This window comes from Miniopterus natalensis, chromosome 7 (assembly GCF_054644295.1).
Source record: "Miniopterus natalensis isolate mMinNat1 chromosome 7, mMinNat1.hap1, whole genome shotgun sequence".
Lineage (NCBI taxonomy): Eukaryota > Metazoa > Chordata > Mammalia > Chiroptera > Miniopteridae > Miniopterus > Miniopterus natalensis.
Window position 1 is genome coordinate 38,588,150 of NC_142087.1, and position 27,557 is coordinate 38,615,706.

The 27,557-nt window shown below is 38.3% G+C and overlaps 1 protein-coding gene across 1 annotated transcript in view; it reads left to right on the forward strand.

Annotated features, from left to right (window-relative positions):
* LAMA1 (laminin subunit alpha 1) overlaps positions 1 to 27,557 on the forward strand; it is a 134,344-nt gene that overhangs the window by 27,089 nt on the left and 79,698 nt on the right. Inside the window, exons 4-9 of the mRNA XM_087819301.1 lie at positions 19,195 to 19,437; positions 20,397 to 20,576; positions 23,034 to 23,123; positions 24,045 to 24,162; positions 25,076 to 25,254; positions 25,950 to 26,055. Of these exons, the coding sequence (XP_087675427.1) occupies positions 19,195 to 19,437; positions 20,397 to 20,576; positions 23,034 to 23,123; positions 24,045 to 24,162; positions 25,076 to 25,254; positions 25,950 to 26,055 (916 nt within the window). The remainder of the gene's footprint in view (positions 1 to 19,194; positions 19,438 to 20,396; positions 20,577 to 23,033; positions 23,124 to 24,044; positions 24,163 to 25,075; positions 25,255 to 25,949; positions 26,056 to 27,557) is intronic.

Here is a 27,557-nt window from a genome sequence, read left to right on the forward strand (position 1 = left end):
TTCCTAATTTATCCACCAATGTATTTTATAGATTTCTTTTTTTTCTCCAAACCAGGATCCGATAAGAAACATGCATTGCATTTCCTTGTTATGCTTCTTAAATTCCTTCTAATCTGAATTGTCCTCCAAATTTTTTTTAATGATACTGACCCCTGCCCTCCCCCTCCCTGTTCACATTTACTGCGGGTTTTATCCTGTCTTCCCTGCCCAGGCACTCGCAGAGTTGAGGCTCTGAGCAAATAACTGTAGTGTTAATAAATGCTTTTTTTTCACATGCTCCTCCTCTTTTTTGTTTACAGCCTAATTAAAAGATGACAACCAACAAACAAGCCTTTTGGCTTGTAAAATGTAAAAATGTAAAATTAAAGTATAGATTCTAAAGTAAAATTATAGACAGACTTTAATATAATTAGCAGTCATAACAACTTCATGTTGTAAATGTGTTCCTGTGTTAATAATATGTCAGCTCCTGAGGTTTATGATCAAATTAGTCACTTTCATTCTGTGTTGGCAAATGCTGGAGACATGGGTCCCATTCTTGATTCTCTAGCTGATCACACCATTGAAATTATGCCATTTTTTGGCTTCTGTGTATAATGTTTGGCTCAGAAAAATAAACTGAAGGAAAGATAAAAAGTGGTGTTATCAGAAAGCCCCTAAGTGTTGTGTGGTTTGCAGTAAGATTTAATTACAGAGTGTTTGCTTTAGTAACATATTACAGCAGGAATGATTAGATTTATTTCTCTACTTCTTCCAAATAGTGCCTGCTGCTCATTTTTTACATTGACTCACAACATTTTAGAATTAACACTGTTAGGTATTTAGTAATATCTTACTTCTATAAAAAATTTATGGTGATTGAATGAATGTGGTATTTTCGTTTTCAGAAAAATAAAGCTGAAGAGTCACTTTAACAAACATAAAACTAACATACATGTGGGTGGTCTCCAATAATGAACTATTTCTCACTGTCAGGTGACCTAAGAGCTTTTTCTGTAGTAGAGCATATACCAACCACTACAGTGAGTCAGGGACCTTTCATGGCAACTTAGAATTTTAGAGAAATCATTTTGAGAGAGAGAGCATGCACGTTTGATGGATCTTCAATTGTATAATTGTCAACATCATTTTAGGCCCCGATAATTATATTACTAGATATGTCTTATGATAGAGTTTCTCAATAAAAGACCCGAAGGATGTCCAGTTTGAGACACACTATTTTAAAAGTTAATACACTGGGCAGATGACAAGATGCTCAACATCTTTAATAATTAAGGAAATGAAAGTCAAAACCACAATGGGATACCACTTCACACCCGTTAGCATGGCTATTATAAAAAATTTAAAAAGAGAAAATAAGGGGTGGTGAGGATGTGGAGAAGTTGCGGCCTCGTGCCTTGCTGGTGGGAGTGTAAGGTGATGCGGTGCTATGGTGATTCCTCAGAAAGGGAAACGTGGAATTTCCATGCGATCCAACATTCCCGCTTCCATGTATATCCTCAAAGAAGCAGGAATCTGAAGAAATATTTGCACACCCGTGTCATAGCAGCACTGTTCACAGTAGCTGAAAGGTAGAAGCAACCCAAGTGTCCGACCATGAACGGATAAACGAAATATGGTATACGCGTAGAATGCGACATGATTCTGCCTTTAAAGGGAAGCAAGTTCTGATCCATGGCATTCATGGATAGTCCTTGGAAACATGCTCAGGGGGATAAGCAGGCACAATGACGAATGCTGTGCGACTCCACTACGTGAAGCACCTAGAACAGCACTGTCCGTGGAGACCGCAGTTGGAGTGGCGGCTGCCGGGGGCCGGGGGACAGGGAACGAGGAGTTACTGGTTCATGGTGCAGAGGTCCAGTCTGGGGAGATAAGAAAGTTCTGCAGGTGGCTGGGGTGATGGTTGCACAGCAAGGTGAATTACTCAGTGCCGCTGAACTGTGCACTCGGAAATGGCTAGAATGGTAATGTCTGTGTTATGTGTATTTTACCACAGTTTTTAAAAGTTAATATATTGTGAAATACATGCTGTTGTGTATCAGCCAGAGTCCAGTCAGGAAAGCAGAAACCACACCGCACGTTTAAAGGGACGTATCTAGCTCGTAGAACTGGTTACAGTGTGGGAAATGTGGAAACGGGAGCGCCAAGGTCACCCTGAGATACCAAGGGCTGGGGAGGGGCTAGGGGAGCTGACTGGGGTTCTTTGCACCTAGCGGCTTGGAAGGGAATGCCCCCCCTGAGCAGAGATGGGGAGGCTCCCTTGGGGGTGCTGGGGGGCCGGGCACTGCACCATTTGCTGTCGCGTGTGAATGGCCAGGTCAGGAACAGCAGGTACAGAGAGGAGCAATCCCTCCTCCAGCCCCTGCCTCCCTCCTCCAGCCACCCTGCCTTCCTCCTCTAGCCCTTCAGCCTCCTGCTAGTCCTCCACTCAAAGCCCCACAAAACAGAGTATAAAAAAGTAGATCTGCAGTTGCTTTGCAACCCACACAAATACTGCCTTCTCAGTAGGTGATCACTTGTACCTGGGAAATGACATAAACACAAAGATGCAGCTTTAAAATCCTGGAGCAGAATTTTGTTATGAAGGACTTTCATATATATATATGGTTGCATAACAATGTGAATTACTTAATACCACTGAACTGTGTGTGTGTGTGTGTATATATATATATATATATATATATATATATATATATACAGATCTTGAATATGCTTATATTAAGTTTTTAGATAAACTTTGGGATGAAAATGCAAAATTTAGAATTCTTATGTTGAGATCATGGACTGCCTTCTGATACAGGTGTCAGACTAGGTGTCCTTGGGTCTCTGCTGAGAGACTGCCATAGGGTGAGACCTTGGTACTGTGACTTTAAGAAGGAGGGTGGTGGAGAAAAAGTGTTAGCAGTTCTATGTATGTATGTATTTATGTATGTATGCATTATTCCTTTGGGTTGTATGGTGTGGTGTGCAAAGTGTAGCTGGGTGATATGTTTTCCTAATTTACGAAGTAGCATGCCATAGCATTAGGAATGAAGGGTGGCTTCTAGTCGAGCACCTGACAAATTCCTCACGCTAAACAAATGTTTCTTTCTGTCATGTTTGCAATCCACAGATGACTTTGAAGTCCCCAAGACCTTCAGCTATCACCAAGGGAAACTTTAAATAAGGCCTTGATACAATCTAATTGAAGTTAACTAATAGGATTAGCTAAGGAGTGCAATTAAGCAGATTTTGAGAAAATGAATTCATAAGTCAATTCTATTTTTTATTGGTTAGAAAAGTAAAATGGGCTCATTGTAGAGAAATATGTAGAAGGTACATGTAAGTGTAAAGAGGCAGAAACACTTACAATCCCTTCACTTCATTCTGAAGCAACCACTAACAACATGGGCATATTACTTTTAGACTTTGGATATGTTTCTGTGCATTCAGTAATGCTGCAGTGCCATTTATTGCATACTTAACATGGGCCAGACCCTGTGCTCAGCGCCTGGTGGTGGTGTCATTGAATCGTCATACTCACCCATGAATTTGGTCCTGTTATTATCTCCTTTTGACAAATGACAAAACTGAAACCGAGTTAGGGAACTTGCTCAAGGGTAAGGACTTACTGAGGCTCAAGAGCCTGGGCTCTGTCTGCATCACTGGGCGATACCATCCCTTCAGCTGAGACTTGTGACGTATGTGCTTCTGTCCTGATGTTTTAGTTAACTTCATAGCATAAGCGTTTCCCAATATAATTAAAATGCATTATTAATAATTTTTAAGGTTGCAGCAGTATTCTTCTATATGGCTTACCCATCACTTGCATAAGAGTTCCCATGCTGGGCATTTTGGTTGTTTTTCTGTTATGGGTGATAACTTGACAGTAAAAAAAAATTGATCTCATAAGTATGTCAGTGAAGTAAGGCAGTGAGTACATATTAATTTTATACTGTAAGTTTGTGGTTATTTTTTTATTTTGAGTATCTCTTTAAAAAGGAATGTTTATTGCCTGTATTGTATAGGAATCTATACATACACATTGTTTACAAATATGTAAATACAATGTGTATGTATATGAATAGAGATCTGTATAAAGTATATAGATTATATGTGGTATTTAGAATTTAGTAGTATAGAATTTAGAATAATATAGAATTTGATAATACAGTTTTATAGAAGTATATATAGTATATAGAATATATGTATATGAATACACAATCTATGTATTGTATATTCATATACAATTCATATAGATAGATGATCCCACACTTATGATGATTCGACTTATAATATTTCAACTTTACAGTGGTGTGAAATACTCATAATAAATCACATGAGATATTCAACACTTTGTTATAAAATAAACTTTGTGTTACATGACTTTGCCCAACTGTGGGCTGAGGTATTTGTTCTGAGCTTGTTTAAGATATGCTAGCTAACCTATGATGTTTGGTAGGTTAAGTGTATTAAACTCATTTTCCACTTAATGATATTTTCAGCTTACAATGGTTTGTCATGACAAAACCCCATCGTAAGTTGAGGAGCATATATATAGGAATCTACGCATATATGTACATAAATATAGGTTATAGATGATACATAGCATTTTCCCCCATATCCATATGATTTCATCTGCTTTCCCCACCAGCTCCGGGATATAGATGCTCTCCTCCTTGGAGGAAAGAAAATTGCAGCACTAAGCCATTCACTGGCTTCCCAGCGTTACGTGGCTCCATGTGCTGCATCTGGGATTGGAAGCGAGGGCTTCTGGTTCCCTCTACACTATGTGACAGTCTCACCTCATTTATTCCTGGTCTCTGATCGTTGTTTTCCCTTGCATTATGGTTTTATAGGAAGACTGGCAGGAGCTCTTACAATTTCCTCCTGATGTGGGAGTGTTCAGATTCTTCCTAAACCCCTCCCCTTATCCTCTTTGCCCAGGTTGCATTGTGGCTCAAAGCGTCCTTTCCTCCTCTGTCAAGGCAGAGTTTTAACACTTGTTCATGCTTTTGCTGTGACTGGTAGATCTGGGTGCTACCTAATGTGTTTTTTGGCCAAGAAACAGGAAAATTAATCAGTGCTTTGCATTCTCTTTTAAAAAATGTTTAAACCTGAGTGAAAATTTGACTGGGAGTGGTCAGATTTGTAAGAATTTCTAATGCTCCTTTAGAAGACTAAATATATTTTGCAAAAAAGGAAACATTTCCTATGGTGTTGAAAATAAAGCTGCCTTTTGAAGAACTGCTTTGTTTTCTGTGTAGGTTTAATTAGGAAGTAGCACTTTGTTGTGGGAACATAACCACAGAAGCGCCTTTGTTTTATGCAAACCTTTAGACAAGAGCTGCTTGTTTGCTGGGTTTTATAAAACCTCATTAATTTGGATGTCTGTTGTTTTTTCTCCAAAATTTCTTAAAAACTGACCAGAACTAGGTTGAAGTTTATTATTGTACTATCCAAATAGACAGTGTTTTGCTAAGCATATTGACAGGGTAAATAAGAAAAGAACAGGCAAATTTCACATTCTTAAGGCTGGAAATCTTGGAAGTTTTTTAGAACAAGAATTGCATGTAAATTGGAGCTTCTCATTACAACTGAGTCTTGGCTGTTTCTTAAACGAGGTCAGGCAGAGACCCTTCCTGGAAACGGTGGTAGAAATTACTCTTAGTGCTTACACGTATTTATTCAAAATGATTCTCTTCCAATTTTCTATTATTTTATACTGGCCTCAACCAATTTAAAATATTAAGTTTTCCTTGAATTTGTGTGGCAAAATGAATAGGCTGGAGACATCTTAAGCTCTTCGTTACGATTTGGAAGTAAGCGATGCTAAATTCTTGTCCTTCAGACAATTTTACCTGTTTTGTCCTATTCTCTGTGAAGCTGCTATTCTCATAGATACGTATTTCTTTTGTTTTCACATTCTTATTGCCTCATTTTATTTTCTCGTACACAGCTTCTCTTCCAGTTGTTTATTTTTGTGTAAGAAATCACTGCAAACTTTCATTGCTCAAAACAACAACATTCATTGTGTACCTATCTAGGTTTCTGTGGGTCAGGATTTTAAGAGAGGCTTGATTGAGTGGTCACGTCTAAGGCTGCAGTCCATGGGGGCTGGAGGTGGAGCAGCTGGGGAGAGGGGTGCTGGGGTAGCTGGGGAGGGGCCAAGGGGTAGTTGGGGTGAGGGCACTGGTGAAGCTGGAGAGGGGTGGTCTGGGCAGCTGGGGACTGGTCAGGCTCTCTCTTCATGTGGTCTCAGGATTACTCTGTGTGGTCTCTCCATGTGGGCTCCTGGCCTCCTCATGGCATGGCAGCCTTAAGATAGATGGCTTCTATGGCAATTCAGGGCTCCAGCGTGAATGTTGCAGAGAAAGAGGCAGAAGTTGTGCTCCCCTGTAGAGTTGTCTTCCAGGGTCACACAGTATCACTTTTCCTATGCTCTGTGGGCCACCCAGTTACTGAAGTCAGCAGAGATTCAAGTGGAGGAAACATGAAACAACCCCAGCCTGTTGATGGGAGAAGGGTAAAGAATTTGAGACCTGGCCAGCCGATGTGGCTCAGTGGTTGAGTGTCAACCTATGAACCAGGACGTCACGGTTCAATTCCAGGTCAGGGCACATGCTTGGGTTTTGGGCTTGATGCCCAGTAGGGGGCATGCAGGAGGCAATCAATGATTCTTTCATCATTGATGTTTTCTATCTCTTTCTCCCTCTCCCTTCCTCTCTCTGAAATCAATTAAAAATTTTTTTTTTAAAAAGAATTTGAGACCTGTTCTAAAGCTACCACTGCCTCCTACTTCCGAATAGGTCTTTCAGAAGTAAGTCCTTACACCCCAAAGGAAGGACTCGATGAAGGAAGGGGGCCTCTTCTGGCACCTTCCATCGCTTATCTTCTAAGTGCCACATCTTGAGGTGACATACAGAGCTATAGGATCAAATGGGGGTCATAGATGGGCATACGAATATTGTACCTTAAATTGTTCAGTGTTAATGAAAAGTGAGCCGAATAAATGAAAATAACTGAGACCAGGCTTTAAGAATTACATGGAGTTTCATTTCTTGACAAGACCTATTTTAAAACCTTATCGTTGTATCTTATCAGTGGTGGTTAGCCAAACCAGTTTTCCATTTAATACAGTTTAGTTTACCAAACCTTCCCCCTTTTTTCTCTTTTTGTTTTGAATGGACATCCTATTACAGTATATTTTACTAAACAGTGCTTCTTAGATTGGGCCTTGGAAAGAATTCTGGGGAATTAGGGAAAATAGTTTTTAAGACACTGTCAAAATATACTTTCAGATCCCCAACTGTTTTGGCTTCAAAATAAAGCTTTTTGTGTATTTATGGAAAGAAGGGGTGGTCCATTCTGAAATCATTATTTCTTCCTGTTATATTGAAGCTAAAAAAGAGATGCTTTAATTTCCAAAGAAATATTTCTTTGATAATCACAGAATTACAGTGCTGTTGGAATTCATTCCAGCATTTTCTTTTTTTTTTTCTTTTTACTTAGTAATCTACTCAAAGTGTAACAACTTCATCTTTAAAAAGAAAGCTGTAACAAATAAAAAAAGTAGCTCACGATTACCTCAGCTATACCTCAAAAGCTCTTTGTTTTCAATGTCTTCAATTGACCTTTTTCTATACAGAAAATTCCTTTGTTCTGATATGAAAGTAGAAATTTTTTAAAATACAAAAAAATATAAGGAAAAGGTTCTTAAAAAATCACTTGCAATTCTAAAGTCCAGAAATTGCCTTTGGATGCATTCCATCATATATGAGAACACTGCCTGTATTAATAACTCATGGTCTCTGATTCTTGATTCTGGGGTCTTAGGATTCGCTGATGAACAAGACGCTGATGACATCCAGGGAAGGCCCTTAGCACAGAAAATACACATGCTCCTCATAGATAATTGCTTATTTTTATTTTATTTTATTTCTTTTAATTGATTCCCGAGAGGGAAGAAGGGAGAGAGAGAGAAACATCCATGTAAAGGAGGCGTCCATTGGTTGCCTCTTGAATGTGCCCCAACTGGGGAACAAACCCCCAACCTAGGTATGTGTCCTGACTGGGAATAGAACCTGCTACCTTCTGGTTCATGGGACAGTGCTTTAACCAACCGAGTCACACCGGCTAGGGCTATGTGTTGGTTTTTATCACCGTCACTTCAGTTGTCATTTAAGGCTGACCCTGGCCCTCAGGGCTCTGGTCTCGTGGGGGGAATAGGCAGGTAAGCAGACTGCCTAGTCTCGGTGCCATAGGATGCGCAGGGGTTGAGGATGCATGGATGGAGAACATACAAGAAGAACAGCTTAGGGGCCGGGAGACACCTCAAAGGAAGGACTCGGCGAAGGAAGGGAGCAGAGCATGAGGAAAGATGCACAGGAGAGATCAGCATGAGAAAGGCATGTTTGTGGAGCTAAAATAGTGCATTCAGCCCTATAAAAAATGTTTCCTTCATTTTTCCTTTTGATTGAGGTACAATTTACATACAGTGAAATTCATCCATTTTAAGGGTATAGTTGGATGAGTTTGGGCAAATACAGACGGGTGTAAACCACACCCTTGTTAAGATACAGAACATTTCCATCACTCCAGAATGTTCCCCTTTGCAAGATGAACCACTGTTCTGAATTTTTTATCACTTTAGATTAGCTTTGCCTTTTTTGTATCTGACTTCTTTCTCTCAGCGTTATGTCTATGAGAATCATCCATTGTTAATTTTATTGGTGGTTTGTTCTTTTATTTCTGAATAGTATGTCACTTCATGAATATATCTAATTTATTTATCCATACCCTTGTTAGGTTGTTTGGGTTATTTCAGTTCTTTTTCCAGTGCCTATTTTATTTATTTTTTATTGAGATATAATTGTCATGTAATATTGTGTAAGTCTATAGTGTACAACTTCTTCGTTTGATGCATTTATATATTACAATATGATTACTACAGTAGCGCTAGCTAACACCGCTATCATGCCACATAATTATCATTTCTTTTTGGAGTTGAGAATAATTAAGGTCTAGTCTCTTAGCATCTTTGAGGTTTCTAATACAGTATTTTTGAGTGTATTACGCATTGGATCTCCAGAACTTATTTATCCACTAGTTGCTACAGTTTGGGGTTGTTTTTGGTCTTTTGTAAATAAAGGTGCCACAGGCCCTAGTGGGGTAGCTTAGTTGGTGAAAGCAAGAATCACCCAATGAATGCATAAATAAGTGGGACAACAAATTGATCCCTGTCTCTCTTGCAGATCAATCAGTCAATCAATAAAAATAAAGGTGCCATGAACATTCTTATAAAAGTCTTTTTCTGGTCACATGCTTTTGTTTCTCTAGAAATGGAATTGGCTGATCAAAGGATATGTGTATTTAACTTTATAAGACATTGACAAACCCCTGTCCAGAAAGTGCCTCCAAGCAGAAAGCTCTTCTTCCAGGAGCCACTGCCCTGTCTGCCTGCTGTCCAGCATTTTAGAATCACTCATTATATACTTTGTCAAGTTTTCTAGTTGGCTGCTGTAGGAGGGCCAGGCAGTACCAATTTCTTTATCATGACCAGCATCTAAGTTCCTGTAATGAATTTTAATGGAAGAATAACGTGTCATCATCTGGGTACACAAAATTGATTTAACCTGCTCCCATTGTTGGACTTTTAAGGTGTTTCCAATATGATAAAATCATGCAGCTACAAACACTTGAAAGCTTTTGTGGCTGCAGTGCTGATTATTTTTTTAGTGTAGATTCCAAGACTTGGGACTATTGGGTCAAAGAGCTTAAACATTTTTCAAATATGATCTTTACTGTCTTCTTTTCCTTTTTCTCAAAAATACAGGGTTTGGCAGAAGTAGGTTTATGGTTGTGGGTACATGGACCAAAGAGTTTTTGTATTATTTATTAATTATTGTATTATTTATTATTATTATGAACCTACTTCTGCCCCCCTGTATTGTTCAATTTATATACTCATAATAGTAAGTGAAAATGTGTGTCTTACAACCAAACCCCTCAGCAGCATGGAGATTAAAATTTTCTTTCATTTTTAGATCTCTGCCCATTGAATAGCAGAGAATTCAGTCAGTCAGTCAGTCATTTATTCAGATATAATATATATTACTTATTTACATTTTGTCACTATGTTGTTTATATATTTGGGTTCACTGGGTAGAATTCAGATGCTTACACAATGTTTGGTCTTGTTAATTTCTTCACATGTATAAATTATGTTGTGATTGTTAATCTCTACTAAGGCAGTTCTGTTGCTCTGTAACATGGTTTTAGATATTTGAATAGCAGGACAGAATTTTCCAGTCATATTATAACAAAAGAGATAAAATTTGAATTAACTCCGAATATCATTTTGAGAGCTGTGAGTTATCAGAAGAATAGCTACGGCACCTGGGGAAAGTGACTAAACATCTAATAGTAATACCTTATATCTGATTTGTGAATTTTATAAATGTTTCTTAATCATTATTCCCTACTAATGATGTGAGAAACCCATGGAACATAGCAATATGTATTCCCATTATTCATTGTGAATGACACAGTGAAAGTAATGTAGAGAAAACACCCTCTGCATTTCTCATTTTAAGCTTGAATCATAAAAAACATTAAACTTGGTTTTATAATTTTCTAGATTGTAAGAAATTAAAAATATATTAATTGGCTATCACTTGTTTTGGGGGAACGAAGGGGAAGAGTGGTTCTGGAAGCCTAATTTTGTAAGCATTAGTCTTGGTGAGAGGACAGAGCTGCCAAAGTCAAGATAAAGGTGGACACTCTTTAGTGACCGGCACCGCCGCCTGCTATGCCAGTGCATCTCCGCAGACCTGGGATCCCTGTGACATTTGTGCAGATGCTTGGAGGGCACCGACTCGCTCTGCCCTGCCCTTTATGCACCATAAGGTACGGAAATGAGGCCTGGAGAAGCTGTGAGACCAAATTAAAGCCTGCAGATAATTAGCTGGGAGCCACAGCTGTCCAAACTGAGACAGCCTGAGAAATCTGGTGAAGCCTTAAAACCACTCATTAGCCAACTGGGGCGGTTTAAGCTTTAATAGATTAACAGATAACTACTAGAATATGTGGGAATAGATTTGTTTTTTGTGTGTGTTTTTTTTAATTAATAGCCTTTATGTTGTGGAGAAGTTTTAGATTTATGAAAAATTGAATGGGAAATACAGAGTTTCCATATGTCCCCTCTATAGTAGTTTTTTTTTATCAAATTTAGGCTATTCTTAATCATCTTTTCCAAAGTAATCATAAAGTGACTGATCTAGGGCAGTTTCGATAGTTTCTCTGAACTTTTCCCTCAATATTTAGAAGGGGACCGTAAGAAATGTCAGTCTCTTTTTTTAGTTCTCACCCAATGGTATGTTTTTATTTTTATTTTTATTTTATTTTATTTTATTTTATTTTTTTATTTATTTTATATTTTGTTTTATTTTATATTTTATTTTTTCAGAGAGAGAGACAGAGAGAAATCTTGATGTGAGAGAGAAACATTGATTGGTTGCCTCCCGTATGCACCCCAGTCAGGGATCAAAACCACAAGCTAGGTCTGTGCCCTGACCAGGGACTGAGCCAAGCCTTGCGGAGTGCGGGACAGCACTCCAACCAGCTGAGCCACCCACCCAGGTGTCAGTCTTATAATTTAAAATGTTGTTTCCTCTAGTATTTTACACCATGTAATCAGAGGATATCTACTTCCATTCTTTGCATGATAGAAGCACGAAAAAGCCGGTGAAATAACCATCTAGTAGGCCTGCACTGAGACGGCCATCATCTGGGATCATTTATAACTTTATACCAGACTTACACAAGGGCCAGGCACAAAGTGGGGCTCCCAGAGGCCAGCTTGCCCACTGTTTAGGAAATGGCACCGAACAAGAAAACAATCTATCTGAACTGTGTCTCTTTAGTCATCACAGGGCCTCCTTTCATTTTCAAACCCTCATGGTTTGGGGCTCTGATTTTATTTCTGAAGCATCATCGTGCCTTATCAGAGCTAAGTAACAACGTGAGAGAAATAGGGTCATGGGAAAGATTAGATTTCAAATGTCCCCTCTGGGCTGGCTGCTTGACCTCCAGATGGTTTCATTGGCTTCTCCAGAGTTAGTCCCTGACTGAAAATACCACATTCCTACTCACATTCTATTTAGAAATCTCTGTCTTCCACAAAAGCTGAGTCTTTGTACCATTCACCTTTCTCCCTATTTTTGCATTTTTCTCTTATGACAAAATATACATAGCATAAAATTTATTATTTAAACCATATTTTATTTATTTACTTATTTATTGGTTAATCCTCACCCAAGGATACTTTTTCCATTGATTTTTAGAGAGAGTGGAAGGGAGGGAGGGAAAGGGAGAGAGAGAGAGAGAGAGAGAGAGAAACATTGATGTAAGAGAGACATATCGATTGGTTGCCTCCCACATGCACCCTGACCGGTGCCAGGTATGGAAAGGAGGCCCTGCAACCCAGGTATGTGCTCTTGACTTGGAATCGGGCCAGTGCTCTAACCACTGAGCCACACCAGCCAGGACTTAACCATGTGTTAAGTGTACTGCTCAGTGGCATTAAGTATATTCACATTCTTGTGCAACCATCACCACCTTCCATCTCCAGAACTATTTCATCTTCCCAAACTGAACCTCTGAACCCGGTGGACATGAACTTCCCATTTTCCCCTCCCACCAGCCCTGGCAACCACCATTCTGCTTTCTACCTCTATGAATTTGACGCCTCTAAGTAACTCATATAAGTGAAACCACATAATATTTGTCCTTTGGTGACTGGCTTATTTCACTTAGCACAATGTACTCCACGTTTATCCATGGTATAGGATATATCAGGACTTCATCCCTTTTTAAGGCTGAGAAATATTCCAATATGTGGATATCCCGCAGTTTGTTTAGCAGTTTAGCCGTTGACAGATATTTGGGTTGTTTCCATTTTGGGGCTGTTGTGAATAGTGCTGCTAGTGGTATTGGTGTACCAATATCTGAGTTCCTGCTTTCAATTCTTTGGGCATTTACCCAGAAGTGGAATTGCTGGCTCATACAGTAATTCTATGTTTAATTTTTTTGAGGAACCACCATTCTGTTTTTCCACAGTGGCTGTCCCATTTTACATTCCCACCATATCTTTTTAAATAAACAAAGGCCTTTCTGTATAAGACCATTATTGATATGTCTTTTTAATAAGCTTTAAATGTGATTATATGTCAGTTTGATGCCTGACAAATCATAGATGCTCCTTGAAATTAGATATATCTAAAGAAGATCAAGGTTCTTTACAAAGAATTAAATCTTACAAAAACAAAAAATGCTTTCTAGTCTGTAATGCTAAAAGTATAAATGATTCAGCTGGATTTAATGACCAAAGGAAAAAAACACATTGTTTCTAGGTGTTGTAAATGTATAACTAATAGGTTACTGTTTAATGGAGTTAGTCAAGCACAGATTTGCACAGCTTTTCCAGATTGTATCGCCAGTTGGATTTTCGAGGCTTAATGATCAGGGCCCCCTTTCACTTCCATAGGGTGCGATGACACTGTGTTTTCTCATGATAAAGGTCGAGAAGGGATGTGAGACTGTAAGCTCCTCACCATTGCTGGGTCTACTGGGGCATGAGAGGTCAGAGTGAACACTAGGAGATAAGTGAAAAGAAGTTGAATTTTCACGTTTTCAGCCAGGCATTCTCTGGAACTGAGGAAAGAAAGGGGAAGTGCGGGCTTTGGGGCCACATGGGAGAGACCTGTCCCATCTTCCTGAGGGTGGAGAGGGTCTGGCCGAGGTTGGAAAGCCCTGCTTGGCCTCTTTGTGTTTTCTTTCTCACTCATATTTGACTTTTCAGAAAACTCTTTAAGATCCACTCACTTTTCCCCCCTCTTTAGCCTTTTCAGTTTTGACTTCTTAAAGTGGTTGACATTTGTTCTTTGAAATATACTACTTGTCATTGTTAAATGGAAACAATGGCATGTGGGCCTGGGACAGCTTACTGGTGGCTCTTTTTGAAATAGCTTTTCTAGATGATGAAAAACAGAACTACTCTGAGAGGTGTTTTCAACATCCCTTTCCCATCTTCAGATTACTAGTTATAGGTTACTGTTTACTTCTAGGTGACTTCATATCTCTGTGCCCTCCATTTGTTGGAGATAATTTTCCTTACTCTGGCTTTTCCTCCGTGTCTGTTTGGTCTCTGAGTGTGGTTCCAAAGTGAGCATTCCTTGATATTCTGAGACGTAAATCTTAAGAATTTTAAGGAGAGAAGCCAACTTGATCTCAGTTTGTCACTACTGGTAGCCAGTCCCCATTCCCCCGAAAAAAGAAAAAGTGAGAAGAAAAAAAGGGGGGTAAAGAGAATGCACTTACTTCGCCATGCACTTTTAATGCCGACACCAAGTTTAAAGAAAAACAAATCTATATTATTCCAAAATTTTTATTCATGAAGCTATTTTCTTTTGTTTGTTAATATTGTATACGTGCCCTAAAATAAGGAGGTAACAGTTAAACAGCCAACAAAAATATAATAGAAATAACACTTTAAGGTAATTGCCTGTAAAAGATTTACTAAAATGTGTTTTGCATGTATCCCACATGCCAAGTAAGCATCCAAGCCCCAAACTTCTCTTATTCGGGCTGATTGTTGCCATTTCACATGATTATCAATTGATTACATATCTTAGTCATCAATACTCTGTAAAACCAAAAGTGATCCATACCTGACATTAGTGATCAGACTTCTAATAAATAATTACTTCTTTGTTATTGAGTAAGAGATTTTAAATCAAACGATCATTTTGAATGTTATTTTCTAATGATGTCATAAAATATAAAGCTTACAAAGCACAAATTCACCACATTTATAGGGATAATTGAGTAATATTACTTTTCAAGTACATTTAACTCTTTTTTAATGTAATTTGACTTTTAACCTAAATCTCTTTTGTCTCTGAAAAGTTCATTTTCATTTTGTAAGGAAGAAAACATTCTTCTATTCACTGTTTCATTACTGCCACAAAGGAAGGTAAGTGTGCATGGAGGATTTCTAAAGGGGAGTCCTCATACCTGGGCCCCCTGCAGTCATGCACAGAGGTTCTGCAGAGAGCAGCTGGACTTTCTCTGGAGGGGAGAGACTTCATTTTCCCATGTACATCTGAAATTGACCTTGAACTTTGGAGAATTTGGCTATCTGTATTTTTTAGACCTGTGTACCTGAGGTGGATTTAATATATCTAAGTGAAGAATGAGGCCCATGTGAAAATTCCTGTCTGGATTCCTCTGTGGAAGCTGGTGTTTGGTGTGTGTTTACTTATTTCTGTGACACCGTTTGTGTGCATTTCAGGGATCATTAACAGAGGCCTCTCCGTGGAAAACCTTGATGAACGTGCATTTTTAAATGGCTGTATCAGCTGCAGGTTGGGCAAGACTGCAGTGACTCTAAATTTATTGAAAACCCTGTGTCATCAATTTGTGTTCAGCCAACCTTGTATTGAGGGGAAAAGGCAGTTTAGTCAACCATGAAAAAAATAATAAAAATAAAGGAGCAACAGAAATATCGTGGACTTCACATGCACAAAGGTTTAAAATTCTATATATCAACAGAGCATCCCTCACTTTTTAAAATATTATGTGTAAGACCTGTTTGTCAATATCACAGATGTGAATTAGAGCTTGTATTAACTTTCTAGGGCTGTTGAAAGAACAGAAATTTATTTACTCATAGTGTTGGAAGCTGGAAGTCCAAGATCAAGATATTGGCAGGGTTGATTTCTTCTGGGGCCTCTTGCTGGCTTGCAGGTGGCCCCCTTCTTGCTGTGTCCTCACAGGGTCACCCTTGGTCTGTGTGTCTGTGTCCTATTCTCTTCTTATAAAGACATCTGTCATATTGGGTTAGGGACCACCCATAGCCCCTCATTTAACCTTAATTACCTCCCTAAAGACTATCTTCAGGTATCTTGACATTCTTAAGTACTAGGAGTTAGAACCTTAGCATATACCTTCTGGGGAAACGCAGTTCAGCCAGTAACGTGGCCTCAGTGAAGACAGATTGTGTTTAAATGCTTCATAGCATCTTTTTCATCTTTTTTGCAAATTTACAGCCCACAGTCCCTTTCTTGGTTTGTCTCCTGGTCTGCGATTTGGGAACTTAGAGAGTAACCGAGAGGTTGGGAGAACAATGCCCAGGTTCATAGCTGATCAGGGCTAAACAATTCCTCCTTGAGGGATTGTCCTGAAGTTTTTCCACAATGCTTGTTCTTCTGTTTCGTATCATTTCAATACATATGACTAAACAATTCATATAAAAGCTGACAGGACAAGAACATGGTATTGAAATAATTGCTCCTGGTTGAGGTAAGGGGTCCGAAACACTGGGTTAGCTCTCACCAGTTGCCTCGGAATCCATTCCTCCTTTTCCTTGCAGTCTACAGAAGTGTGGCGCAGGGGTTAGGAGAACAGCCTGCCTGTGTTCAGTATCTGTGGGGTCCATTTTAGTATGTGAGATCCTGGGAAGATTACTTAATCTTTCCATGCCTCAGTTTCCTTATCGGTAAAGTGGAGGAAATAACAATATGTAATTCATAAGAAGAATGTAGCTCCAAGAAGAGCTAATAATTCTCACGAAGCACTTAGCACTGTCCCTGGACACAGTAAGGCTACATAAATATTAGCCACAATTCGTTGTTTCTTGTACACTGTCCTTCCCCTCTCGATGCGCTTCTAGGGCTGCCCTATGTCCAAGTGAAGGGAGGAGACTTCTATTTTTCTGGTATTATGGAAAGAAACTTCAGTAACTTTAGGTGTGGTGTGTGTGTGTGGACATTTGGGGACAGTTCTGTGGAATATGCGTGGTAGCTAAGGACTCTGGAGAGAGCCCTCCTGTTTCTTTCTGGGACCTGCAACTCAGTAGTCTGTCTTTCAGCCTCTCTGTACATCAGTGTCCAAATATGTGGAAGGGGAGCAGTCGCTTGAAACTCACTGGGTTCTTGGATTAAATAAGATTGGGCACATAAAGCTCTTAGCACTCATGAGGTAAATGCTTAGTTCTTTCTATTTGCAAATATGAAACTGGAAAACTGAAGGCAAACACATTTCATTTCATTTGTAAATGACTTTTCCTTCTGTCCCTCTCAATGGGCTGCCAGTCCCACTGTCCCACTTGGCACCTCCATTTTGCAAAGTCTGGTTTAACACATTTGACAGTGGTCAGCAGCCATGGGCCGAGTGCTCACAGAGCTCTCCTCTATGATGAAAATATTGTCAAAGCCAGTGGACAGTGATGAATAAAGATGAGGTCTTCTCCCTTCAGTTAGTCTGGGTGTCAGTATGAAAACCTGATGGGACGCTATTAAGGACGATTCCACTGTGGTGTCCCAGGAAAGCTCTGGGTCTTAGCGAAAGTGAAAGAACCGCCGTCAACTTGTAGAACAAACCACGTTCTTCGGGACCAGTTTTGGAGGCGACAATAGAACTAACTGCTACATACTTCAGAGAGGCTTGGGGATCTCAGTAATGTTAACATACAGTAAGTCAGAGCCCTGGGCAGTGTGGCTCAGTTGGGTGGAGTGTTGGCCTACGCACCAAAAGGTTGCCGGTCCGATTCTAGGTCAGGGCACATGCCTAGGTTGTGGGTTCGATCCCCAGTGGGGGGCGCATATGGGAGGCAACGGATCAAAGTTTCCCACACTGATGTTTCTGTCTCTTTCTCTTTTCCCCTTTCTCTAAAATCAGTAACAACACATCCTCAGGTGGTGATTAAATAAATAAATAAACAAACACTATTTACAATAGTAAATCAGGGAAACAAACAAATTATGGAATCTGTGAATTATAAAATCAGGAGAAAGATTTCTTTAAAAAAAAATGTTGAAAAGAAAAACCATATTATTATAATCACTGGAGAATTTTCTGGAGTTGCTTATGCTAGGACAAAATAGCATGTGCATTATTTTAATTTTTAAAAGTGACTTTAATTGCTAAAGATGGTTGTAGAGTCTTAAACATTGGACACTCAATTACAGGTTCAAGCATTAAGTACAAATACACAGTTCCTGATTTTCCTCCTTGTTTAACTGAGAACATTATCCTGCTTCTAATATGCTTTAGAAGCAGTGGCTGTGCTCTGGAAGAAAATGGCACATGGACATGGATGGTCAAAATACCACATTTAACATCACTTGCAAATGAAACTCAGTTGGGGGACATTTCTTGTAGACAAGCAAAGTAATTATATGAAGATAAAATTGTCCCTCCCAGGGAATGATTCGGTAGATGGACACAAAGTTCCTTGATTTGTGGTGGGTAAAGTTCAAGGAGCTCTTGAGATTCTGGAATTGGTGAGGGCTAAGATGGGGGGAAACAAAAAATAACGAGCCTGGAGGGAGTAAGATGCAGAAAACTGAATAACGTCCAACACCGACGCTGGTCTTTTCACTGCCTCGTTAGTTTTGCCTTTCCCAGGGCGTCCTCTTGTCGGCGTCACACAGCAGGGCCGCATCAGATCGGCCTCTTTCACTTAGCAATACACCTTTAAAGTTCTTCGGTGGCCTTTTGTTGTATGTGAGCTCACTTCTTTTTATCTCTGAAGAATGTTTCATTGTTTGGATGTATCACACTTTATTTATTCACCTGTGGAGGTTTTTGATTTATTTGGGTAAATACCAAGGAGTGCGATTTCTGGGTTGTATGGTAAGAGCATGCTTGGCTTTGTAAGAAACGACCGAACTGAGCGTTCCTGCTGCTCACATCCTCGCCGGCATTTGGTGGGGTGTGTTTTGAACGTTGGCCTTTCTAAGAGACACATGTGTAGTGCACTGACTTTTCCCCCTCATATTCAGATGTGTAATCTCCAAATAACTATAAAAATATATTCAACACTACTATTGCTGTAATATAATACGACTATTATCATTCAGAATCCAGATGGAAAAAAATGTTGGAAACAAGAAAGCAAGCACTGTGTTAATATTAATACTATTAATAGTTATACAGATTTATTTGTATTTTTTTAGTTTACTTTGAAAACAGATGCCACCAGGAGAACATTCACAAGTCATATTTCTGACGTACTTAGTCATAAGCAGCTGTCCTTAAAAGCATTAGAGATGTTGGCAGTCATCGTTTAACAGTTCTCTCGAGAGAACTTTGGTTTTTGAGCAGTTGCCCCTGATTCTTGACTGAGGTTTTTCAGTGTCCCTGTTTCAGGTCTTTCAGGTCGCCTACATCATCATCAAAGCTGCTAACGCCCCTCGACCGGGAAACTGGGTTTTGGAGCGTTCTCTGGATGGCACCAAGTTCAGTCCCTGGCAGTACTACGCCGTTAGCGACACGGAGTGTTTGACTCGTTACAATATAACCCCGAGACGGGGGCCACCCACTTACAGGGCAGATGATGAAGTGATCTGCACCTCGTATTACTCTAGGCTGGTGCCACTGGAGCATGGAGAGGTACTGTACCCGCTGCGGTGACATCTGCTTCACATCAGGCCCCCCCCACCCCCACTGCAAATGTTAAATAGCTGTCACAAGAGCTGGTACAGATTACAAAGACCTTTAATATAACTGTCTACCTGTATTTAACGTGTCATTGACTGGTGTTGACTGATAATTTCATAAGCGATACATTTCCCCTCATTCATTTCTTCCCTTCAAGGAGATTTCTGTCTTTGCTCTGCTCTGATTTAATAACTCCATCAGATTGTTCTCAGAGCGCCTTTCCCATATCACCGAGGCAATAACATTTGCTGAATTTAATTAGAGAGCTAAAGTGCCTGTAAAAGATACAGTTTCCGATTTTCTCCATGAAGTTCTGCTTCTTCTCTTTGAGGACTGGAGATGGCTGGTGAGGTGTTTCAGCTCAGTGCTCAGCACACCTAGACTGTACACATTTCATTAAAGTCAGAGTGTAACCCAAACAAACCGTTCTTTTCTAGCCCCTGGCTTGATGAGATAAAACTGTAAAAGCTCTCCTAAGTGCTCTGCCCAGCAGGAACCCTGCAGCAAGCCCTGCATTGTTTCCAGAGCAGAGATTGTTTAAGAGAGTGGATATGGCAAAGTTTTGGGCACTTTTTCTCTCTCCCAGGCCTGTGCATGACACCTAGAATTTGTTTCAGAGAAGTCATAGCCTACTGATGCCTATAACAATACGCTCACCACACTGGGAGAGGTGCTCCTGTTTGAAGATTTCCAGCAGTCTCTGAAACTTGGAATGGAAAACTTCAATTTAATTGAAGACGTATTGTGCTCATGATGTTCACAAATAGTTAACAAATGCTACACTTCTGCAAAAACCTAGTTGTTTGGCTTGATCTTAGATAGTATCTAAAAGATTTTGTCCTGAAATTAAACAACCAGGGCAATATTTTTGCATGCTTAAAACTGGAATTTGTTTACTTTGATGCCTTTAGATCCATACATCACTAATCAATGGGAGACCCAGCGCTGATGATCTTTCCCCCAAGTTGTTGGAATTTACTTCTGCACGATACATCCGCCTTCGCTTACAACGCATTCGAACCCTCAATGCGGATCTTATGACCCTCAGCCACCGTGACCCGAAGGACCTTGATCCCATTGTTACAAGACGAGTAAGTCCGTTGAAAAGCTCCTGACCATGTGAAAAGTTTATCTTGTTTAAAGGGAATATAGTCTTCTTTTTGGTCAGCCTTTACTTCCCAGGTTGGCCTTTTTCTTATTTTATCAAAGATCATTATATGTGCTTTGTTAAAAGTGCCACCTTTAAACTAGGTGATGGTTCTGACATCAGGACCCCTCAACTCCACTACATTCCGTAAGGCCATGATGGAGCCAATGTAAGTGGTCATTGTTCTTTACAGTCTAGTCTGGCTCCACATCTGATCTTCTGAAAGTGAGAGCTGTTTGTTTGTTTACTTAAAAGAAAAATTTTAAGTTTGAGATATAATGTTCATTCAAGAAAACTTACAGATTTTAAGTGTATAGTTGGGTGTACAAGACTTGTGTAGACAAACATTTTCAAATCCTTTGGATTTCAAAATCTAGGAGTTGAGTTACTGAGTTACAGGGTATCTGCATGTTTAATTTTTAAGAATTTGCTAAGTGTTGTCAAAAGGAGTTGCACTGTTTTGCAGACCAGCAATGTGAGAGAGCTCTGGCTGTACCACCCGTTTTCACATATTTGGGTTGTGAGTGATTTTCATGTCAGCCATTCTAATGTGCATACGGTGGCATCTCCTGTGATAATTTGTATTTCCCTGATAACTAATGTTGAGCATGTATTGGTATCTGATCATATTTTTATTTCTTTTTAGATGGGCTATGTGTTCCTCATTACTGAGCTATAGAGGATCTCTATGTGTTGTGCATAAGTCCTTTGTCAGATATGTCTACATTGCAGATTTCTTCTCTTTGCCTGGAGCCTGCTTATTACCTTTCCTAACTGTGACTTTTGATGAGTAGAAGTTTAATTTTGGTGAAGTCCAATTCATAATTTTTTCTTTTATAGTTAGTGCCTTTTATCTCATCTCTGAAAATATTTGTGTATCCCAAGTTTACAAAGATATTATCTTACACTTCTAGTTTTACCTTCTATAAGTTTTAACTTTTACATCTGTTATCATTTCAAATTAATTCTTGTATTTGGTGTGAGGTAGGAGTCAAAGTTCTTTTATGCATAGACAATTGTTCCAGCACCATTTGTGGAAAAATACTTTCTTTTCCCCCATTAAATTGTTTTGGTGCCCTGTTGAAAATTATTTGATCTTATTATTGTGGGTCTGTTTCTGGACTGTGTACTATTTCATTGATCTATTTGACTATCTTTATGCCAATAACAAACTTTCTCGATTAGTATAGCTTTATTAGTATAAATCTTGAACTCAGTTCTTTTTCAAGATTGTTTGGCTATTCTAAATTCAGAATCAGTTTGTTAATTTCTACCAAAAGAAAGAAAAGAAAAAAAAAACTGTTAAGATTTTCACTTGGGATTCCATTATTCTATAGATCAATTTAAGAAGACCTTTGGAAGACATTTTAACAATATTGGATCATCCAGTCCATGAACGTGTTATATCTACTTATCTAGGGCTTCTTTAATCCCCTTGGCATTGTTTTATTATTTGGTGGGCTTTTTTTGTGCATCTTAAATTCAGTTTACTCTTAAGTGTTTTATGTTTTTAAATGTTAGTGTTAATAGTTTGCTTTCTAAGTTCATTTTCCATTTGTTCATTGCTAACACATAGAAATACAATTCATTTTTGTTTATTTATTTTGTGTGTTGAGACATTGCCAAATTCATATATTACTTCTAGTAGTTTTGGGGTAGTTTTCTATGTACACAGTAATGTCATCTACAAATAATGACACTTTAGTCTTACTGTGCACTCTGTATGCCTTTTCTTTTTTCTTGTGTTATTGAACTGGCTGGCATCTCCCACAGAATGCTGAATAGAAATGGTGAGAACAGAATTTAAGAAGAAAGCATTTAATCTTTTACTGTTAGCTCTAGGTTTTCCATGGATGCCCTGTATTAGGCTGAAGGATTTTTCTTCTACTTCTAGTTTGCTGAGGTTTTTTTGAATGAATCATTTTGAATTCTTTAAAATCCTTTTTTACCAGTATAATAAAATGATCATGTGATTTCTATCTTTTATTCTGTCAATGTGGTGACATACTTTTATTGATTTTTGTGTGTTAAATTAACTGCATTCCTGAGATAAATTCTACTTGGTCATCAGTTGTTATACTTTTTATATAGTGCTATATTCAATTTAGCAGTAATTTTTAGGGTTTTCAGTAGCATGGGCTTTGAATATGGCTTCCTTGGTTTAAGATGCAGCCAAGTTGAGAAGTTATCTTCGCTTTTTGGTTTCTGTTGATGAGCTGATTGAACATTATTTATTTTAATGAACACAAAAATTCTTTGTGCATGATATATTTTAAAATGTATATCTAATTATTTTTTAGATTACCAATAACAACTGGGATATTTGTTGCAGTGCCAACATTTTCTTTTCACTGAAATTAACGAGGTTTTAATTTTTATTTGTAACTTTCTTTTTCCTTAGTATTACTATTCAATCAAAGACATTTCTGTTGGAGGAATGTGTATTTGTTATGGCCATGCCAGTAGCTGCCCATGGGATGAAACTACAAAGGTGAATTCTAGTATTTCATGTTTGTTAAAACATCAAAGCAGGAGTTGTAGCTACAGTGCTTGCATTGTGCTTTTTTTATTCAAGGCAAATGTTGAAAGGTATAAAATCATACTGCAAAGAAGATTTTCTGATAATTTAATTGGTTTCTTTATTTTTTTGTTTGTGTTTTTGTTAGGTCCCCATAAACTTTCAGTTATTTTAAATTTTATTTTGCTTTCTCTGGAGAATATATTTCTAATTAAATACTATGATTTTTTGTGATAAAATATACATAACATAAAATTTACCATTTTAATAATTTTAAAGTATGCCATTCAGTGACCTTATGAATTCTAAAGCTCTTCTTTCTTTAAGACAGGCAAGCAATAAACACGTGCAGTTATAAATTATGTTCACATTTTTTAAAAGGATTTCCCTCCTCCCATATTGTCCTCTCCATTTTTGTGGTACAAGATCAAGTTTACCTGTTTTAGCATAATATTCAGTGAATAAGATGGCATCCTCTCTCCTTATTTTAAACAACTTACATCAAGTAGCTTCTTAGTTTTTTCCAATCTTTATATTAATTTAACTCTTAAATAGGATTATTCTCTTATTGATGCTAAAAATATGTAGATGAATCTCAAGAAGTTATTAATAGGAGCTTTCAAACCCTTAAAGTCACTATCTCTTTTTTGAAAAACTTTTGTTAGTTAACCCTGTATTTCGGGTTTGCTTTGTTCCTCCCCACTTTCTGCTTGTAACTGGGTCATGCATGTAGTTTTGCTCGTACTGGCAGTTAAATGCAAGAAGCTTTGGGATAGCCATGTATCCTTGATTGTAAAACCTTGCTATGTATTTGACTGAGATTCCTTTTAAAATAAAATTAAGAAAAATATACAAGTAAGTTTTCAGATGCAATTTCGTTTCCTTATTGTCTAGAAACTACGGTGTCAATGCGAACATAACACCTGTGGGGAGAGCTGCAGTAGATGTTGTCCTGGGTACCATCAGCAGCCCTGGAGACCCGGGACCATTTCTTCCGGTAACATGTGTGAAGGTAAGTCCTCTGAAAATTGGAAGAATGTAGAGATTTTTTCGCCTCTTAGTATGCTTAAGTTTATGGTGACTTAACAATATTTGTAATTAACAAATAACTTTTTTTCAGGTATTTAAGTAGTTCCCCAAACCGCAGATTACTTTAATAAAATTTAAATTATTGAGGCCTAAATTTATATTTATGGGTTTACTATTTTATCTAAGATCTTCCTTCCCATAGATTAATGTACCCTTTATTAATTTGGATTTAATTTTTAAGTAGGCAATATAGTCATAAGATTCCAACATCTAACAATATATAAAAGTATATAGTAAAAGCATTACTTTCTTTATCCATTGTTTCCACTTTTTATTATTTCCTAGTACGTTATTCCTGAAATTTTTATGCAAATAAAGCATATAGTGACATACTCTTGAACCACACACAGTTTATACACAGAACCTGACGTACTATGCATGCCATTCTATGCACTGCTTTTATACTTAACAATACATCTTAAAAGAAAATCTTTCCATGTTAACAATATGAAATGCTGTTTTTAAAAACAGTAGCACTGAATTCCATTATATGGATGTCACATAATTAAAACAGCTACCTATTCGTGGGTATTTTGGTTGTTACCAGTCTTTTGTTAACATAAGGGATGGTGCAATGATTAACTAATAATATGCCACTAAGTGTGCAAGGACTTCTGCAAGATATAACCCCAGGAGATAGATTGATGGGTCAAATGGCAATGCACATTTATAATTCTGGTAACTATTTCCAATTGCCCTGCATAAGTTTGCCCATATCCTATTAAAATTGTTTATTCTATAATTTTAAGTTAATTTAGTCATAGAAACTTACCTAGGGTTTTCCTTATATAGGACAAAATATATATATTAATTGAGATGTTTAAATATTCTTCTAGAATGTAATTGCCACAAAAAAGCGAAAGACTGTTATTATGATGAAAGTGTTGCAAATCAGAAGAAAAGTTTGAATACTGCTGGACAGTATAGAGGAGGAGGGGTTTGCATAAATTGCCTGCAGAACACCATGGGAATCAATTGTGAAACCTGCATCGATGGATATTATAGACCACACAACGTAAGAGTGTTTCTTTGCCATAGCTAAGCTCCATTGTCTTCCTAAAGGGGAAAAGAGACTTCGCCAAGTAGGAACCTCAGTATTGGAGACTCATTTCCTTTTGTAATATTTCTTTTATGTTCTTATTATGCTAGTAGTGTTTTTCAGATATCGATTTCCTACTCTATCAGTTCTGTTTTTTGGCTCAGATTAGGATGTCCACTCATTGTTATTTAACTTGAATTCAGGGCCCCTTGGCTGTATAATCTCTGAGTTTTATAATATTGTCATGCGAAGAGTCAGCCAGTAACTAAAGCAGCTCTGTCTTGCCCATAGGAAGTGCTCAGTCAATCCTCAATTGACTTCATAGGTAGTTGTCACATGAGTCCCTGTGAGGGTCTGGTCATAGGTGACCAGACGTATATGTAAGTGAGGTTTATATATATGTCTCTGAGAGATAGTGGGGTAGGGAAGTGGTGGGTAGTATTGATAATGGGAAAGGACGGCACTTTGCTAATGAAACTAGCTGCTGTCACCAACAAAAAGATGTTTGAGGCTTTCTAGCTTGAGCTCACCTTATCTTCCTGAGACCTACACCTCCTGGATACAGAGATCATTGTAATAGTCATGTCTTGGATAAAAAAATCGACACCTTGTCATTGATATTATTGCTATTATTTCTAGTAAGATAATTCAAGACAACCCATGCCTTTCAGGTGTCTCCGTATGAAGACAACCCTTGCCATCCCTGTGACTGTGACCCTTTGGGATCCCTCAGTTCTGTCTGTATTAAGGATGATCTCCATTCTGATTTACACAAAGGTAAGTTGTGCTTGTAATTAATTTCTTTTCTTTTCCTTTCCTTTTCTTTTCCTTTTCCTTTTCTTTTCTTTTCTTTTCTTTCTTTCGAAGATTTATAACTAGTGAGACTATTACTATTGTGTAATAGTTTGGTGACATGATTTGCTATTGATTCTTTTGTTCACCAAATACTTATCAAGTACCTACTATGTGCCAGGCAGTTTTCTAGGACCTAGGAACACATGCTTGAACATGATGATCAGGGTTCCTGCTCACAGGCAAACTCTAAACAAACACGTGCATGTGTAGTATAATGCTAGGCAGGGTTAAGGGCCATAGCATAAAGCAAAATCAGGAATCGTGATTGAAGGGAGATAAAGAGAGTGTGGAGATGACAATGCCAGAGGGAAAAAGTGATGTTTGAGAGGTTAATTGAGCATCTGATGAAAGAAGCAATAAGGCTTATTTAAAGTCGTATGTGGAACACAGTAAATAGCAATCACTTTATTTAGCTCTTAGAGGACACCGGGCTTTTCCATGCATCTAATCTCACAAAGCAAGCAAATCCTCCAGTTAACTTTGTAAATGTCAGTGTTCTCTTTTGTTTCAAAACCTGGCCAATGGACTTGCAAATGCATGTCTCCTGAACAGGTTGCATCTGTTTAGAGACTTCTGTGACCCCATCAAATTCTCATTCACTAGCAGTTAACATGGACATTGACCAGCAGGAAAGGAAGTGCCAATTGTGGAGCCCGCTGGCAATGTGGAGGGTACATTGCACATTTGAATTGATTCTTAACTGCCGTTAATGAGAGGATGATGACAATGATAAGGACAATTTCTCTTGGTTGGGTTCACTTAAAAAATATATATCATTTTAACTTTCAACCAGAGCAGATAGAAATCATTTAACCCATTCTACAGGCAAGGAAACTATCTCAGAACAGTTAAGAAACTTGGCTGAGGTTACACAACCACAAAGTTTCAGAGTTGGCATTAAAAGCAAAGATAGTGCTTATTGTCCTCTACTATTTGCCTCTGTTTAAAAAACAAACAACGCCCCCCCCAAAAACCACCAAAACTTTATATTGTGATATAGTTCACTGCCATACAGCAGAGCACACCCATTTAATGTGTACAGTGTTTTTTGGCATGTTTGTGGGTGCAACCATCACTGCAATATAATATTGGTGCATTTTCACCACCCCATAAAGAAACCCCTTACCCATCTCTCATTTCCCTCCATCCTTCCTCCGGGTCCTAGGCAACCACTGATCTACTTTCTCTCTACAGAGCTGCTTATTCTGAACATTTCATATAAATAGAACCACACAGTATGTGTTTTTTTGTGAGTGGCTTCTTTCACTTAGCGTAATGTTTTCGAGGTTCATCCATGTTGCAGCATGAATCAGCCCTTCAATCCTTGTTGTTGCTGAATGATAGATATTCCATTATGTGTATATATCACATTTTATATATCCATTCGTCAGTTAATGAACATTTGGGTGTTTAGACTTATTGGC